Source organism: Penicillium waksmanii (genome assembly GCF_028829765.1).
Source record: "Penicillium waksmanii strain IBT 27052 chromosome Unknown utg000005l:1.0-5232799.0:1.0-5237142.0, whole genome shotgun sequence".
Lineage (NCBI taxonomy): Eukaryota > Fungi > Ascomycota > Eurotiomycetes > Eurotiales > Aspergillaceae > Penicillium > Penicillium waksmanii.
Genome location: NW_026643252.1, coordinates 4,279,604 through 4,299,124, shown reverse-complemented (window position 1 = coordinate 4,299,124; position 19,521 = coordinate 4,279,604). Strand labels below are relative to the sequence as shown.

Sequence of the window (19,521 nt, the reverse complement as noted above, 5' to 3'; positions counted from 1 at the left end):
AAAAAGAAAAAGAATAAAAAATAGCTTTCTATATAAAATATAACTATTTCAAATATATAGTTATACTATTTACGCTTACTAATATACTGGTAATATTTTAAAGCTATATTTATACTATACTTTATAGTTTCTTTAATATTATTTATATTATATATCTAAATAAAATTTTTATTTTCTCTAAGACTAATAAAGAATATATAGAATATCTTAGTCTTATATTTAAAAGATTAAAAAAAAACCAGCTATATATTAAAGCCTCTAAATATTAATTCTATAAGAAAAGAATCAAATTTTATAGCTTTATTATTAGTTAAAATAGTATTTCTATAAATCCAGAATAGGTTTAAGCTATCTAGAAGTAGAAATAGCCTATATCCTATAAAAATATCTAAATTTTCTTAGGATTCTATAACTTTTATTAAAAATTTATTAAAAAATATTCCTTAATTATATTATTATTTATAGAAATTTTTAAGAAAATAAGAATAGAAAAAAACTAAAGAATATTAAGCTAAATAACTATAAATTAAAAGTATTTTAACCCCTTATTAATACCTTTTTAATTTTTTTATAATACTTTAATCTAAAGAGATCTATCTAATTTTAAGACTAATATATTAGGTTTTAGAATAACTAAAATCTTTTTATAACTAGATAATTAAGGGATATAGTATTTTATTTATTTTTAGTTAAAGAAATTCTTATCTATAGAATAGAATTATATAATACTAAATTAAGAGCTATTTATAATTATCTATTTATTTAAATATTAATATTAATATCTTAAGGAAAGCTAGTATTAAGTAAAAGTTTTAACTGATTATTATAATTTAAGGTTATTTATAGATTAACTAAAGATTAATAGAAGATAAGATTAGTAATATTTATCTTTAATATTTTTTAATTTTATAATATATTATTATTTAGATAAAATAAATCTAGTAGATAGACTTTTCTAAACTTTTAGTAAAAAAAGCCTCTACTAAAGAGATTTTAGATCTAATTTATAAGTAAATTATAGCTATATTATTTATAAAAGTATAGTAGTTTTCTATAAGTATAAAACTATCTAGAAAAAAAAAGTAGAGAGAAATAAAGATTAATAATTATAACTATATATACTATTCTTCTTGATAATATACTGTATAGTTATAAACCACTTTTATAGTGATTTTAGGTCTTTATTTAGTATATACTAGTAATTATAGTATTTTATAAAATATATATGAAGCTTATTATACTGTTTAATAAAGGTTAATGGCTAATTTTTACCAACAGTAGGCGGGGGTTGGCTACCGTATATAGCCAGTAGAATATTAGCTATCTTAAATACAGTAGACAGCCTAGGTACTGTTCTACATAAGTCTATAGAGAGACTCTATTCAGTCGGCAAATCCTCTCTAATTAGGTCAGTTTATAACCAGTTAGGTATTTATCGACATATGGGGTTAGGCTATTAGTGTATCTATTCAGTATAGTATATAGGATATTGTATATCTTAGCCGCCGTATACAGAGATTTGATACAGCTATTTTTAATATCAGAAAGAGATTTTAAGACTCTGCGCTCTTGATTAGCCAAATTCTGCGAGGATTTAGTGTGAATTAGTGGCATGGTAGGTGGTTAAAATTAGTGTGTAGGTAGGAAGACGAGATTTTGGAAGGGGTAATCAGGGCGGCCGGGTGATCGGGACGGCTGGGATTTATGTTATAAAAAGATAATATATTAACAATAGCAAATAAGACTAAATAATAATGATAATATTTAGATATATATAGTTATCTACTTTAGAGAGTATATAGTATAGCTACTATATATAGAGAAGACTATATTTATCTAAGATAAAACTAAAATTTATAGCAGATAGTTTGATAGTTATAAATTTCTTTATATATTATTTAAGATATTAGTAATTATAGAAGATAATATTACTCTATACTAAGATAAAGATATTATTAATATAACTAATTTATATTATCTAGGTATACTTAGGGCTAATTATTATAGAATTAGCCTAGTTAAATAAATAGAGATTATTAATTAGAGTAGTATTATAGTTAGATTAAGTAGAAGATTAGTAAGAGAAAAAAACCTTGTAGAATACCAATAGCTACTAGAACCTTATCTATTAGGTTTTTCTATAATAATAGTTTAGTAAACTAATTAGTAAGAAAGCTTATAATATTAGAAATATAATACTTATAGAGATAATAAAATAATCATTAGTAGATAATAATATTAAATACCTCTAGTACTAAGTTAATATTAATCTTATAGTCTTTATACTATATTTTATATAAATACTTAGTAAGTAGATAGAAAGTATAGAAATAGCTAATTTAGCATTTAATAAAGATATATAGTAACAAATTATAGACCTCATCTAGAAAACAGAAGAATCTTATTTTATCTATTGTTAAGAATATCCTATATATAAAGAATACTATAATAGATCTTAGCTATACTTTATTCTAGCTTAGTAGGCCTATAGTATCTCTAATTTATAATACCTTTCTAATCTTCTTTCTACTATAACCTTAGTAAATTATTTTTTATTTTTATATTCTTTAAGACTATAATTATCATTATTTATAGAGAAAGTATATATATATATAAATAATAATACTAAAACTAAAATTATTCAAGACAATCTCTATTTAGTTATTATTAATATTTACTTTATTAATTTAGTATACTAAATAATAATTACTATTCTTATATAAATTATTAGTCAACTCCCTCTAGTAGATTATAATATATAGCTCTCTTACTCTATACCTATTATAGGGTATATTATTCTATTCCTCTGGTTATATTAATTTAATTAATATTATTTTTATCTGATTCTAATTACTATAATAACTACTCTAATAGAGAAAGGTACAAAAAGATTATATAAAGCCTTATATTTATTATCTTTAGATATTAAATATAACCTTAATCTTTACTACTCTGTATTGAATATAATTAAATACTAGAAATAGTTAGTTATTTATAACTAAAACTTTCCTTCTCTAGATTACTTACTTTATTATATATTTTAATACTATTATCACTTTAATAATTTAAATAAGCAAAAATAAACGATTGACTAAATTCTCTAAGATCTATACTCTTCTTATATAGTTTAATAATAAATATACAAAAGTTCTTTATAAGATATAGATTTTTATCTTTATTTTAAAGGTCTTTTTTAACTAATATCCTATACTATTTTATTATGTTGTAATATTCTAAAGGCTAGTTTTTATAAAGCTCGCTATATAGATTATCTCTATACATAGCTAATCTTTACTTATTCTAAATTAGATATAGAATATTATAATTAATAGTAGCTTTACTTATATCTATAGCTTAGATACTATCTAATAGTAATATCTAGCTTTAGATTAATTAAATATTAATATAGATTAACTTATTAAGGCTATCTAGGCTAAAAGACTACTAGGTCTTTAGATACTTGGCTCTAAGAGTTAATATATATAATAGTTATACATAGGGTTTAAACTATATTAATCTAAAGAAAGATATATATATCTTTTATCTACAATAATCTAGTTAAGATAGCTAGTTTTATATTGAAAAATAGAGAATAATTAAGCAATAATCTTATCCTTACTAACTAGATTATCTTTAAAAATATAGTTTACTGATACTAACTATCAAAGTATAACTACTATAATAATTCTGATAACCTATAATAATATTATCAATATTATCTCTATAGATATTACTTATTATTATTATAACACTATCTATATATTGTAGTGGGGGAATCGCTCTGGCGATGTCAGGTGACGTTGTAGGCCTTAGGCCTTACCTTCATGCAGTATATAAGCCCTCGACGATAGTTAACTTACACAATCCATCCACCTTTCGGGTCACCAATGTTATTTGCGTTATTTCAGATTGCTAGCATTCGAGCAAGGGCTCGAATGCTCTGAATGCTGTTTTCTCAGTAGGGCACCGCTTTGTCTACTACTCTCTCTTGAACTCTACGAGTGTGGTGGTTTTGTCCTCTTGTGATCGACCCGTCTGCTTGACAGACTGCCAGCGAGCTTTCCATCTTACAATATTTAGTAAATTACCTTCTAGTAAAATATAATATACTGTTCTATTACTCTATACCTATTACAGGGTATATTACTCTATTTCTCTAATATAGCAAATTAATTAATATTTCTTTATCTAATTCTGACTATTATAGTAGCTATTATATTAAAGAAAAGCAAAAAAAAAAAGATTATCTAAGATCTTATAGTTATTATCTTTTAATAACTATAATCTTAATATTATAGTATTTGCTTATTCTTTATCAAAGATTATTAAATACTAGAAATAGTTAGTTTATAATAATTAAACCCCTCTTTCTTTAGATTATTTTATTAAATTTCTTGATACTATTATTATTCTAAGAACTAAAATAAATAAAACTAAACTATTAGCTAAGTTTCTAAGTCTAATCTTTATATAGTTCAATAATACATATACTAAAACTCTTTATAAGATATAGATCTTTATTGTCTATATTTCTTTATTATACTTTAGTACTCTAGAGCCTAGTTTTATACAGTATTTTATAAACATTATAAACTATATATAATTAGTCTTTATTTATTTTAAACTAAATAGAGAACATAGTAACTCATAATAGCTTAATTCTTTCTTATAATATTATTATCTTTAGTAATAAGACTAAAACTATTAAGTATATTAACTAGGCTATTATACTAAGATATCTTCTAATAATAATAATAATAGTAGAGCCCTACTTATCTTTATACTTTATATATTATTTTATAGTGATATCTTATTTTTATTAATCAGTCTATCTTTAAAAATCTAGTTTAGCAATACTAATTATTAAATTATAACTACTACTCTTATTATCTTAGTTAGAGACCACTAAATATATTGTATATATTAACTATAGAAGAAAAATCTTAATTATTTAATCTATAACTAAGGATATCCTATATATAAAGAGTATAGTATAACTCTATACTTAAAATACCTATACTTTATTTTAAACACTGTTTTCTATTTATTGCCTTCTTTAATCATTAGGTAGTTATATATATTAGTAATATTATATTTAGTAAAATAAATACTTCTCTGAATATAATCCTATATCTTCTGGATAAGAGATAATAGGTATTAATCTTTAATAGTAATCTTATATAGATATTAGTAGTCTATATAAAGTTAAAGATTTCTATTCTTCTTATCTACAAAGATAATTAGGTATCTGCTGATAATAATAACTTCTAGATATATCTCTTCTTAAGGTTCTCTTTGATATATCTCTTTAAGGTTTCTGATTTAAGTAGTAATAGTTAATAGATTAGTCTGAAGGTTAGCTCCTTATCTTTCTTAATCCTAATCTTATAGTTAAACTGACTATATTCTGGGAGCTTACTATCTAGTAATAGCTCAAAATATCCTAGTACTTATAGTACTCCTTAGGTATCTGTATTTCTTTCTCTATTATACAGAGGACTTATTATAATTTATAGTATATTATAATATATTCCTTAAGTTTATTATCTGATATATCGAGTCTCTGTTCTATTATTATAAGGTCGTTAATATCTATAATTATTCCTAATACCCTATCTCTGGGCTACTGACTCTGTTTAAGTTTACCTTTCTATAAGTTACTATAGGTATCTACTGTCCTAGAGCTAGGTCCTTTAATACTTAGTAGTTCTCTTTCTGTCTATATATCGCTGTTTTTAGATATTTATAGTAGTTAAAGTAGATTTTATCCCTTTACTAGTTAATTCTTAGACTGTGCTTTTATAAGTATAGTATACTAATAATTATACTATATTATCCTAATTTAGTAATATTAAAGTATATTAACTCTAAGTAGTTACTAATAACTATATTAATCTATTAGATAAAATATATAATTCCTATACTTAGTAGCTTATTATTAAGTCCTACTAGCTGTATAACTTTACTCTTTTTAATAGTCAGTATTTTATAAGTTAAGCTAAGTTATAGATTTATAAAGTTTTCTATAGCTCTAGAGTTAATTATAACTCTGGCTATAATAAAGATACTGTTAGGCAGTTTTATCAGAGCTTCTACCTTTATGTATTTACCCTATACTAATACTATAAGCTATTATCTCTACTCTAGGTATTATAGTTACTATAATAGCTTAGGTTTAATTCCTCTATAGTCTAGTTTACCTTATATATATATTCTATAATTATAGTTATAGTATCTAATTATAGCTCTAAGGTTATAATCTAGGTATTATATATATCTAATACAGATAAAATTTTCCTATATTTTTTCTATACTAGTAATATATAGTACTAGCTTATCGTTATCTGATTTATTAAAAAAGATTCTTTAAAGGTCTCTAGGGGCTACTATATTTAGGTTAATCTATAAATACTGTTCCTATCTATTATACTTTTCAAGCTATAAGTTAACTATAGCTTAGCTGGCTTTCTTTATTACCTTAAGCTTCTATATTTTAGGTTCGGGTTAAATTATTATATATATCTGCTTAAGGATACCTATTACCTTCTTAGTTTTTATCTTAGGGCTGTTTTATTTATTATTTATCTCTGCCTAGAGTTAGTCTTATAATTTCTTAGTCTTTTTAATACTTTACTTATCTCTTAGTAGCTAATATACTATCTAGTTCTAGCTAGACTACTAGGTTATACTTTTCCTAACCTATTTCTTCTAAGTCAGGATACTCCCTATTATATTATTCTTAGATATCCCTTCTTAAGCTATTCTCTCTAAGAGGTCTTAGGTCGCTTACCCTCTTAGGTAGTATAAAGTTACTATATCTGTTCTCTGGTTATATATAGTTACTATAGTTTTTTATTATCTTATTTGCTCTAATATTCTTATAATATATAGTCTAGCTTACTATAATTAAAATAGAGTTAGTTATCCTTGTAATATTTCTATTCTTCTATCAGTAGCCTTACTATTTTAATATAATCAAAGCTTTTATTTATAAAGCTAGTTATTAAACTTAACTATAATTTTAATTATTTTGCTCAACTTAGTAGGCTAATTAATTTATATAAGTTTATCTTTAATATTTTCCTTAAGGCTATATTTAAATAACTAGATATAGGTGTGATTATTATAGTTAAGGTATAAGATAATCTACTAGAATTTAGCAGTATAAATACTAGCTAAACTAGTCTGTCTGATTTATTTTAAGGTATTTCTTAGAGATATATTATATATTAATATCTTTAAAAGTCTGTTTAAGTTTCTTCTTAAATACTTTATAGAAAATAAAGATTTCTTTAGTATTAGAACCCTAGTTACTTTACTGTTTCTTATTAAACTTATAGATATAGGGTTTAAATTAGTTAAGTACCTACCTATATAAGTAGGTTAATGTATATAGGACTTTATTAGATTCTTTAGTATAGTAGATAATATAAAGTTATATATCTATCTAGATAAAGAACCTTTATAGTTTAGTTTATTTAGTAGTTTAACTATTATTACTTTAGTTTACTCAGTGGCTAGTTACTCCTATAATTAGCTAATTATATATATAAGCTATTAGTTAGCTAGTATATTAGAAGAGCTAGGTTTTCTAATAGATAATATACTGTTACTTAGTACTATCATAACTAATGTTTATAGTTTTAGTTAATAGAATAATTAATATATTATATATTACTAACTAGTTATAGTTAGTAGTTAAACAGTTAGTAAATATTACCTCATTCTTATTAGGTAAAATTATAAATTACTCAAGAACAGCTAGAATTAGTACTGTTTAAGCACTACTAGATAATCCTTAAGTATCGACTTATAATTATACTATTACTATACTAAGCCTTATATAGACTCGGATTCTGTTAAATAACTTTAAAGGATATACTAGGTAGAGTACTAAGTAGGTTGGTCTGAAATATTTATTATAAGAGATAAAACTAAATAAAGAATAGTCTGAAGGTATACTATAGTAACCTAGTTTAATTAATTATAGAGAACTAAATATATATATATATATAAGGAAGTATTCTTATATATCTAATCCTCTATAGTATAGTATACTAAAGGGTATATCTGGTAGTATACCAGATTATACCCTTCTGTCTATCTATTAGTATACCCTACTATATAACCTATAGTTATATAGTATTTTACTAGATACTTATACTTCTGGTATAGTATAGGTAACGGTAGAAAGAATACCTATTCTTACGTTACGCTAATCGTTATATAGGTTAGTATAGTATATTTTAAGACAGTAAATCAGAGGCTAATTCCGGCCGTTAGTTATATACTCTTCTCCTATATTCCTCTCCTAGGAACGGTTAGCTCTCGGTGGCCCATCTGTAGGTTGTAGTCCTGTGGCCCCTTATATTGTATAGTCTATAACACTATTCTTCTTTACTAGAGATAGCTCTATAATAAAATCTATAGATAATTTAGCCTAGATTTATTATAGAATTAGGAGTAGTTTTAGTAATCTATACTTTATATCTTATTAGACTATCTATGGTCTTTCTATAAATAGTATAGTTTTATAGGAATCAGTATATATTCTTTACTACTCTAGGCCAGAAGAATCTCTAAGATAATATTATATATATAGTATTTTATCTTAGGTAGTTAGTAATATAGGAATTATATACCTTTTAAATAATACTAGTCTATAACTATTTACTCTCTAGCATCTATTTTTATTATTAGAAGTATAATAACCCTTATTTATCTAGATAATACTCTAAAAGACTAGTCTTTACATTTATTTTAATCTTAATACTATATTTACTATTCTTTACTATTAATAAATAGGCTTCGTAAATATTATTAGCTAGCCTTACTTTCTCCTATTTATCCTATAGCTCTTATTTATTAAAAAATAGTACTAGGGCTAAAAGGTTAGGGTCTGTCTTATTAACCTTATATATAAATTTAGATCAAACTAATATCTTTTTAAACAAGGTATAAAATTAATTTAATAATCTTTTATCTATAATATCTTAGAGAAGATTCTATCTCTTTCTAGATAAAAGAAAGAGATAATATATCTAGTAGTACTATAAGCTTATCTAGCTAATAGTAGAGGATAAAATTAAATTTTATTATTAGTCCTATCTACTATATTTATTATTTATTAAGGTACTGTAATCCCAGAGATGCCTTAGGGCACATGACTACTTTATTTCCTATATATATATATATATCCTTCCTTACACTATAGCTTATATAAACATATACTTATTCTACTATAACCTCACTCCAGAATCTTATATAGTAGTATATCGGATGCTGAATAGGCCTTCTATAGCCGTTTAAAGAAGACTTATCTCTAAGAAAGAATACTCTTCTGGGAACAGTCCTAAAAGATAACAAGATTAACAGAGTATACGGATAGTTTCTTTTATATTCGTGATTCCTCTTGTAAAGCTACTAAAGCCCCAAACTATATAACTCTGATATATTTGTAGTCTATATTATTCTCTTATATCTATAAAGATTAGATATTATCTATACTAAGTTTTCTTCTTACTATTCTTTATATAGATATAGTATCTCTAATACATTTATAGTATTATTTATTAATACTAATAGTATATTAGATAATAAAGATATATTATTATTATCTAATTCTTTCTTAAATTAACTAAGTACTATATTATATAAGGTCTTAATTCTATCTTAGACTATTTTATTCTTCGAATTAAAAAAGTTCTTAGTACTTATAATATTAACTATTTAAGGCTTTAATATTAAAAGATTAGATAAGATTTTATTAATTATTAGCTAGGTATTTAAATCTTAATTAGAACTATTATTATATAATACTATTTTAAAATAATTACTAATAGATTAAGCTAAAATATTAAATTTCTAAGTTTATATTATTTATTATAATACTTTCAGAATATTTATTAATTTAATAGGATCTTAACCTTAATTAAACTTAAATACTATAAATTAAACTTATTTTTATTTCTAATAAACTTTCTAAGTTCTAATAATCTCTTAATCTAATAGCTAATATTAACGTATTAAATTTAGAGAAAGCTAGATAATTAATAAATTTTATAATAGCTAAGAACTTTTATTAATAAAATATATTATAGCTTTATAGGCTAAAAAAATTATCTATTAATAAAACTATTAAAGCTATTCTTTAAAAAATTTACTAACTACCTAAGCTTTTAATTTTTAATTTTTATTAAAGATTTAAATTTTTAATATTAATCTTTATATAGATAAAAAATAAAGTTTTTTTTAGCTATTCTAATAAACTAAGAATAGAGTTTTTTAGAGCTATTAGAATTATAATAAAATAGAGCTAAAATTCTTATTTTATATTATTTTTATCTAGATAAAGGCTTTATAGTAAGATTTTAACTAAAAATTTATTTCTAATAAAGAATAGTTTTATTATAGTTAAAGATATCTTTTAGATAATATATTTTTAAAAAAATATTAAATTAGAATTATAGCTTTAGCTATAGTTTCTAAAGCATTTCTAAGTTTACTAAATAATTAGTAATCCTACTTATTTTTTTAGTTTTAAAAGATAGATAATTATCTATTACTAAAGATTAGAATTAGTTAATTAGTATATATTAGAAGCTTAATCTAATAATCCTAAGCTTTTTTTTAGATAAATTCTTAGAATATTAGAATATTATCTTAAGTAAAAGTAATCTAATAAATTAATATAGCTTTAAGATTAAGCTATTTTACTATATATTGCTACTTTATATTAATAATATAGTTAGAAGTAGACCTTACCAAAGCCCGGGCCGCTAAGGAAGCCCGTAGCCCGTGACTAGCGGCCCGCGGGCCTAAGTTTTAGGCCCGAGCCCATGGGCCTACAGCCCGCAGGCCTGTGACCTGCCTATTTAGGAAGGTATCCTAAGCATAACTTAGCATAAATATAAAAGTTTTAATGTATTTCTTAGCGTAGTATCATCATTGTATTACTATAGGCAGTAGGTACCTTAGGATTCAGCTGAAAGATAAGCTTACGATCGCGATGGCCAGTTTGTTACGATCGCCATGGCCAAATTGGTGCAATCCCCATCGCCAATTTGTTACGATCGCCATGGCTAATTCGTTGCAATCGCCATGGCCAATTCGTTGCAATCCCCATGGCTAATTCGTTGCAATCGCCATGGCCAATTCGTTGCAATCGCTATAGCTAATTTGTTACAATCGCCATAGCTAACCCGTGCTTAGTACTAGTATTATCAGATTTTAGGTATTTTATGCTTAGTGAGCACTATCTATTAGTTATTATCTATCTAGTATTGTTAATTCTGGTAATATTACCTATGTGTGCTTAGTACATATGCTTAGTATGTGTGCCTAGTACGTGTGCCTAGTATGTGTGCCTAGAATATAATGATAATAATTTATAAATATTTTACCGACGCGTTTTATATACTAAATATTAATATTTTTGTTTAAAATTTTATTTATATAATAGTAAGAATATATATTATATATATTATAAGTTTGAAGTACTTCGGACCGGTAGAAATTAAAATATTTTAGTTTTAGTTGTTTGATGATTTTGAACATAAAGATATATATTTGATACAGAGGGTAGCACTACTACTATTCTTCTCAAAATTCTAAGAGCTTCGGCTATAGGCCTAAGCGGGGCATAGGCCCTAGGGGCCTACTTCTGAGCCAATTAAATTATAGTACTAATTATATTATTATAATATTATTGGTTAAATAAAGCCACTATATAATAATACACTATAATACATGACACCAAGGCTATATAGGCAATGGTTACCGAATACCCCTTTTTTGCCTGTAAAATAATAATCGACGGCCAGCGATAGCTATGGGGATTGCACCAATTTGGCCATAGGGATTGCAACAAATTAGCGATGGGGATTGCACTAATTTGGCTATAGCGATCGTAACAAACTGGCCATAGCGATCGTAACAAATTAGCCATAGCGATCGTAACAAATTAGCCATGGGGATTACAACAAATTGGCCATGGCGATCGTAACAAATTGGCGATAGGGATTGCACCAATTTGGCCATGGCGATCGTAACAAACTGGCCATAGGGATTGCAACGAATTAGCCATGGCGATCGTAACAAATTGGCCATGGGGATTGCAACAAATTGGCCATAGGGATTATAAGCTTAGTATTATACGTAGCTATACACTCAAAATTACTAAAAATACAATATATTTTATGTATTCTTGTGTTTGTCTTGTTTGAAGGCCCGTAGGCCGGGCCGGCCTGCCCGCGGGCCTTAAGTTTAGGCCCGAGCCCACGGGCCGGGCTTTCTTAGCGGCCTGTGGCCCGTGACTAGCGGCCCGGATAGGCCCGGGCCCAAAAGCCCACGGGCTTTGGCAAGGTCTAGTTAGAAGGCTTAGTATTTAGATATTTATATTTTAATAATAGAATAGTAGATAGAATAGATTATATAGGGTAATAATTTTATTTTTTATTAAACTAATAAACTAGCTATTATTATATAGTAGAGAAAAATTATTAATATTATTCTTTAAGTATAGTCTTTTAGTAGAATAAGATTACTTAATAAAATATTCTAATTAGCTAGGCTAATTTATAATAGGCTAAGTAATATATTTAGTAGTATAATATAGATAGAAGAAAAAAAGAAGGCTATAATATACTGCTTTATTAAGGTTTAATAATATTTATATAGTAGATCTAATTTTTAGCTAAAAATTTATTATACTAAGGGTAATATTATACTAAACCTATATTGTACTAACCTGGTTTTATAGTAGTTAATTTCACTATCCTATTGCTTAGCATTGCTTAATAAACCTGCCTTGTCATTGTATTGAATTATTAAATAGTTTTCCTGGGGTATTCTAAATTGAGCAGACTGATACCATTTTCTATACAATACTACTTTTCTCCACAATGACAGATTCCAGGTCCTGAAACTTTGGCCATATCTAGGGAATATTACTAGCAGTATATCCGTCACGTTCGACTCTGATTGGCCACACTTCTCAGACCTAACAGCGCAAATCGTGCTTGTTGGTTCTATGCAATACAACGTAGCTGGTTGAAAACTTGACGTCCCTGTATTGATTCATTGATTGATCATCAGGTCTAAGAACTGCGGGCTACGAATTGTCTCAAAATTTAAACAGAGAATACCCAAGCAGATTCTCGAGCTGCATTGTCGCGAAAACATGTAACCCACGACAATGGCTGGAAAGAGCAGATACGCTTGCTATTGCGAGAAAAACCAAAGACCCAACGTTGAAATGCTACCGCACAGCAATGAATTACCAGTCGAATGTTCCTTAAATGTTTGAATGTCGAGGTGGACAGACGTTGCTCTAGAAGATGGTGCTCAATACTATCAGGCTACTAGGCTTCCAGTGAGTCCCCTCCTGGTTCTACTCTATTTTCGGGCACCAAGTTTGTGGCCTTGAGATATGCTAAAACGAGCTGAGACATGCTGGACCCTTCAAGGGTGCACTCAAAGTGGAGCAGTAGAGGGAAAACCGGAATATACTGTAAATCTGCCAGACAAAATGTCACAATATTTATGCAAGTTAAACAACATATCCTATTAGTTCAATTTAGATTCTTATTCATACAGAATCACTCCAGTCTCGAGAATTTTAGCGGACGCTTCTGCACTGGGCACCCCACTCAAAGATTCAACCTCCCTCATGCGGGCTCGCCAATAGCCCGTCAAGAAGTCTGGAAATGACAGTGAGAGATTTTCCAATGTCTGGACAAATTCAGCCAAAAGCCCTTCGAGCTCAAGTATCAAAAGACGTTCCTCATCTTGAATTTCCTCAATCTCTTCTGCATCTATTCCACCGTAGTAATCGTGGATGCAGGTATGGGAGATGTTCAACCTTCGTTAAGTGACAAAGCGCAGGACAGAAGGAGCGATGAGATCAATAAGACGCTCCTGGCTAGGCAGCACATGTGAGCTTGTAAGGGCCTCTATGACAATTGCAAGCCTATTTATGAGCTCGTCCAAGTCTTTATCAGACCGTGTCGGAAACATTCCGCGCAAGAACGCCGTAAGACCTGAGCAACCAGTTGAAGAACACGGACAGCAGCAGTCGTCTTGAGATTCGTCCATGAATATCGTGAACATTAATTGGATAGATTCTCGGCTTAGCTCATGCATTTGCCAAAGAAATCCCTCGAAGTCATCAATTGAATGCAGAAGCTTTCCCACGTCATGTCCAAGGTAATGCAAAGCTGGGCAGGAGTCCTTCCTGCGAGTTATGCTTGCGCCTTTGTTAATGAGCCAGTTCGCTTTCTCCAAGAACACATCTAGTCTGCAGGGCGGTGAACTATGCCAAAGTCCCCTTATACACGACGTATTGCCATCTATCTCGTCCACGTCTCGGAAACCAGAATCCCAAAGCAAGTCTGCTGACTTGAGATTGATACCTATGTAGTCATAGACAGACCAACTTGTTCTCTCAACAATGCCGTCAACATCAATAGAGCTTGCCTTCAAAAGTTGATAAGCTTTGTAAGCTTGACGACTCATGAGAGTCCCAGGGCTAATACCTAGCTCCAAATGCACTTCTTCTGGCAAATGGGTCTCCACAAGAATTTGTAGCTGCCTCCTACGGTCAGCGAGCGCGGCCACTATAAGCTCCATAATCATCGTATTGGGGTGATTACAGGCGGTCTGCAGCGTCGCCGGATCGATATAGAATTTTTGAGAATTGATCAGAATCTTGATACTCTCTACGCAATTTGAATCGCATGCTGTTGTGAGAGAATTCAACTCCGGTGTGTGGCCAGACTCAAGAATCAAGGCCAGCCCAGTAGGCCATTGTACGTAGGAATTAACCCATTGTTGTAAATCGACGCCTTTTCTCAAGAGTGAGATTAAATGTTCACTTGATCTATACACAAGGGGAAGCAGCTCTTCTGGGACATCGATGTCTATATTCAGTGAGTTTTTCTATGTTCGACCTCAGGTTGTAAGCAGGGACTTACCTTGGGTCTCCTTCTCGTCGGAAATTTGCCAAATGAGCCGAATACTATTATCTTCAAAGATATGATCGTTCATGCGGCCATCCCTTCCACTCATATAATAGAAAGGGTTAAAATGCGTTGGGTGATGCCTCCAATCGAGGGCCATATGTGTCATGAAGCCCCTGGCATTCAATAAATCAGAGCAGATATTAATAGTTCCCTGTCGCTGTCGAGATTCTCTGTAGCTTTCATATACGTCAAAATATTCTATCATCTTGTCCGCAGGAGTCTCGCCGTTGTCACTCAGGCGAGTTGACAGTGGGCCCATTTGTGAGATCGCCTTGAGGAAGATTCGCCAACGAAGCCATGAATTGGCATCCCACTGCGAGCTGTATAATTGCCAGCCAGTTATCGTCTAGCATATCCCTGAGTTAGAAAAGCCCACTCTATTTTGAACTCTTAATATGACGTATTCTCACATGTAAAATTGTGTTTCCGTTAGGCAGAGCATCCGACCATGAGCCTTTCCCCTCTCTAAGGAGTTCGAATAGTTTTTGTTGGGTGTTTTCCAGAGTTCTACTGACGGTCTTAGATTTCAAGACGTCTTCTGTATTGGACAGGAGCCTGAATATAGGTGAATCTGTCGGCACAGTTGCACGGAATTCGAGATGAGGGGAGATAGCAAGACCACCAGCGCCTTTGGTGATGTCCAACGAAATTTGAATAGTATAGCCTAGAAAGCGATTATAATGTGTCCAGCGCTTTAGAAATAGGGTAGTATGCTCATGTTGGTCATGAACTGGGCAGGCTTGGTTCAGAATTGCTGGTTGTCGAGCAAATTGTCGGTTCCAGGACGAAGACTGACTCCAGTGAGAGCACGTGCATCCGATTAGGTCCCCAACGCGATGATGTTGACTTTTTGCCATCAAGAATCCTGTAGATTCTGCAGCCATTTTCTGGTCATCTAGAAGGGATCGCAACAAAGCAGGCGTGACAATTAGGCGTGCGCCTACGCAAGCAATATTGGATTCCTTTGGGCTAGCAGTGAGTAGCTGTATCATCAAAGAAATAGCAATTTGAACCGAGTACGCTTATATACCATTTGATCGAGATGCTGTTCAAGCATCTCTAATCTACTGTCAACACTGAGACTGTTTTGATCTAGTCGATTCGTCATGCTTAAGATATGGCTTGTATTTGACGCGATGGAAGCCGACCCCGTCACTAACAGATCCATTCTCTTATGATTGAGCGTCATCATAGAACTACATTCCTGTCAGTCAGTGGCAAGCATGCAAGGAGCTAGTGGCGACCACTTACATGTTCAAAACTTGAAGTGAAGTGTTGAGGTTAGCCTGTAGACAGCTCATTGTTTCCGTAAGTGCCATGAGTGTCTCGCCTCTGAAGGGATATAAAAGCCGACTGATTTGTTTGTTATGACCAGTTGAGCTGCGTGCTGACTTCGTCGCATCGCACTTTTCAAGCATCCTTCCCAATTTGTTGAGACCTTCGTGGCATTTTAAAATAGAATCAATTGCCGCAGCCGCAGACGGAGCTGTTTCACACGTGGACAATACACTCGCATTAATCAGCACATGCTGTAGCACCTTCAAAATGCTCTCTAATGCGGCCATTTGATCTGTCACCTCGTCGATTTGCTCGTGGAATGCTTTGAATTTCCCGTAGTAAGCAATCAGTCCCTGGCAAACAGTGAGGCCAAGTGATATGACGCCTACTGCACTCCCAGTCACAGAAAATGGATCAGCCATGTCTGCTTTTATATTATTATTGACGTTGAGAATGCGGTTGAAACGAAGATCAAGAGATTGAGATTAACAGTCAGATCAACCTGACCTTTAATATTAGGCGAGAATGACAAGTTAGCGCCGAGTAAAGCCTAGCCGCCTATTTTGATTTCGGGGTGGCACAGGTACCCTCCGCGCTCCCTTAAAATCTACCCAGAAAGCAGTTTGTGGCTATGTGCAGATGCCAAGAGACCGAACGTTTCAGCGAGTCAGGAAAACCCAATCATTATGTGCCCTGGTTGGGCTGGAGAGGGCCCGAGCGACCATTGCGCGACCAAGGGTGTTTCTCGCCCACTTCTGACCCTGTCTATTGCGCACTCACCCTTCTCACCCCTGGTCACGCGACGCTAAAGCGGCGCTCACCCTAAACTCACCCTGGCGACACCCACCCGACTACTGGCCGCACATAAGTCACGCGCCGGACGAAAAGTAGCAAGGACCTGCTCGCCTCACCTTCTTCATACTCTTTAGGCCCTGGAGAGCCCAATGAATCACCCAGAGGAGGGGGGGGGAGTGCCTTTCGGCCAGATGGCGTTTTTCATCAGGTTTTTTTTTCTCTTGACATTATAACGACCCGGCCGATATTATTGTGGCTTCGGCATGTAAATTGATTGTATACTGGCAACGAAATAACTCTGTCTTCACTGCGTCTGCCTTAGAGCTTCTCCTACACCCATGACGACAGATATATGTCCTAATATAAATCTACTCTTGGTAGGCCTCATTGACGTACTGTTGGATATCCATAGATTCCAAGGGGGCGAGGGTACAAAGACGAGAAGTGCTTCAAGAGTATGTATTTTCAGTTTCTGGCTCCCTTCCGACTTCGCAGGCAACTTTTATTGGTTTTTCTAGGCCTCAATTTGGTAGAATAGTGTACCTGTAATGAATGATTTGCGACCAGGAATGTGACTCGTGATCTCCCCCCCCACGCCAACTTCTTTTCTTCCTTCAGCTTCACGAGTAAACGGTCTTCGTCGGTTGAATATGGCCGGCGTTTCCTTTTGTCGTGGGAACTACCTCTGCTTACTTGGATCTTTCCAATTCTAGCCGGTCTCTCGGAGTCACGAGGAGAACTTTGGACAGGCTTATATGGCATCGAGCGGATGTTGTCGGGCATAAAGGTGAAAAAGTAAGTGGGCTCAAGCCCCAGGGTTTCCATGGTGAGGATTGCCCGCCCCATAATATCTTTACACCCGCGATGGCTGGTCGAGGAATTCAGGGACATGTCGTTAGCATGACACGAAGCGGCCATATTTGAGTGATCGTCTGCCTCCACAGAACCTTGGTGGTCTTCAAATTCCGAGAATTCTGATTCAATTGACTCATTTGTGAAGACTTCGTCCGAGGTATCATCGAAGCTTTTGCTGTTGTCGCTGTGGTCGGCATCCGACAAAACAGGTTTTGCGCTCGAACGCATACCGCGCAAATGGTGTGGGCGTGGCGGGGGTATCACCACAGCGACAGCGACAGACATACGTCGGTCTTCAGGTGCAGTATATTGTCTGCTAGTAGAAGGCTGTTTGTATTCTCTTCTTTTCCTGCGGATTGGAGGAATGCCACTAGCTGCTCTTGATTGAGAAATATCATGACCACAGTTGGTGGCTTGTTCCACGTTGGTCAAATCTGGTGTGTTGACATGGAGTGTATTGGCTGGCCTGGGACTATCTGCCACAGCAACGCTCGTAGGACAGGAATCCGACTCTAATCCGGTGTGGCCTACCTGACGGCCACCAGGGTTATCATCCGGCAAAGGGAAGGATAGGCTTCTCCCGTTTGTTGCCCTGGAGGCGGGACCTTGGCAGGATGAGGTGCAAGAGAACGGATGGCTTGAAAAGTGTTCACGAAATGTACTAGAGATGTTGGAAATTTCCTCGATATTGGCTGGGCTGGAAGATTCGGCGGTCGCACGTGGGCGATGGTCTTCTTGCTGCTGGGTGTCTTCTAGCGCAAACGAACTAATAGAAGACGAATCCACTATTCTTGGTGAAGAGGACTCCGTAATTTTCAAAGCAGGGGATGACGATGGTCTGTTGCAAAATGAATGGGACCTTGGAACTAAGCCTGAACTGTCGAATTCAATCGTTTCACGTAAAGCACGCGATGCCGCTGTAGACAGAAATGATTAGCAGCCTGTGATGAAGAACATTTCGGAGCTCCAACTTACAAATTCCCGACGTCCCTTTGCTTGACAGCTCTTGGAGATGACAGCCAAGCGTTTGTGCAAAAGAGGCACCGCTCTCATAAGAATCTTCGGATGTCGGCACCGTTTCCCACATCCTACTCATCTCAATATCAAATATATTTGGTGGCTGAAGTGTTTCTTGGCCTATGATATTATCTGGATGAAGGATTGAAGAAAGGGGTTCGCAGTGGTCTATCGCCGAAAGGGTCGAGTCGTTTGCAAACTCGGGTGGCCGAGCCGACAGTGGGGTACCAGACGTGTTCCGCTTGCTGTCGAAAGCAAAATAAGGTTGAGTCCTGGGCTTAGATGGGCCATGGTAAAATTGAATGTTATCAAGAGTCACAGACATGATACTAGAGACTGACGAGAAAGAGGGACTGAACAACTGGAAACAAGCGATCTATATCAGTTGACTACCCGAGTGTCCAAGGGACAAGAAGATCATTCAAGAGAATAGATACGAGCAAACACATGCCAAGAGAAAATCTACCTTGTCTGCGTTGAGCAATAGGAATTTAGCATAAGAGGTATGAGCTGTTGTAAATCATGAAAAGAAGGGTTGCGATGTCATCTGATTTGC

General features: G+C 32.3%; 3 protein-coding genes across 3 annotated transcripts; all 3 read right to left on the bottom strand.

The window, feature by feature from the left end:
- Window positions 1–13,866: 13,866 nt before the first annotated feature.
- N7481_006507 (uncharacterized protein) lies at window positions 13,867–14,628 on the bottom strand (the record flags this gene model as incomplete). Its single annotated transcript, XM_057265726.1, has 1 exon — window positions 13,867–14,628. One exon carries the CDS (start codon window positions 14,626–14,628, stop codon window positions 13,867–13,869), a length of 762 nt encoding a protein of 253 aa, XP_057123446.1.
- A 1,639-nt stretch (window positions 14,629–16,267) lies between these two features.
- N7481_006506 (uncharacterized protein) lies at window positions 16,268–16,720 on the bottom strand (the record flags this gene model as incomplete). The annotated part of the gene is made up of 1 exon (XM_057265725.1): window positions 16,268–16,720. The coding sequence occupies one exon, from the start codon at window positions 16,718–16,720 to the stop codon at window positions 16,268–16,270; it is 453 nt and encodes a 150-aa protein (XP_057123445.1).
- A 741-nt stretch (window positions 16,721–17,461) lies between these two features.
- N7481_006505 (uncharacterized protein) lies at window positions 17,462–19,290 on the bottom strand (the record flags this gene model as incomplete). The annotated part of the gene is made up of 3 exons (XM_057265724.1): window positions 17,462–17,488; window positions 17,637–18,865; window positions 18,924–19,290. 3 exons carry the CDS (start codon window positions 19,288–19,290, stop codon window positions 17,462–17,464), a joined length of 1,623 nt encoding a protein of 540 aa, XP_057123444.1.
- Between the last annotated feature and the right edge of the window lie 231 nt (window positions 19,291–19,521).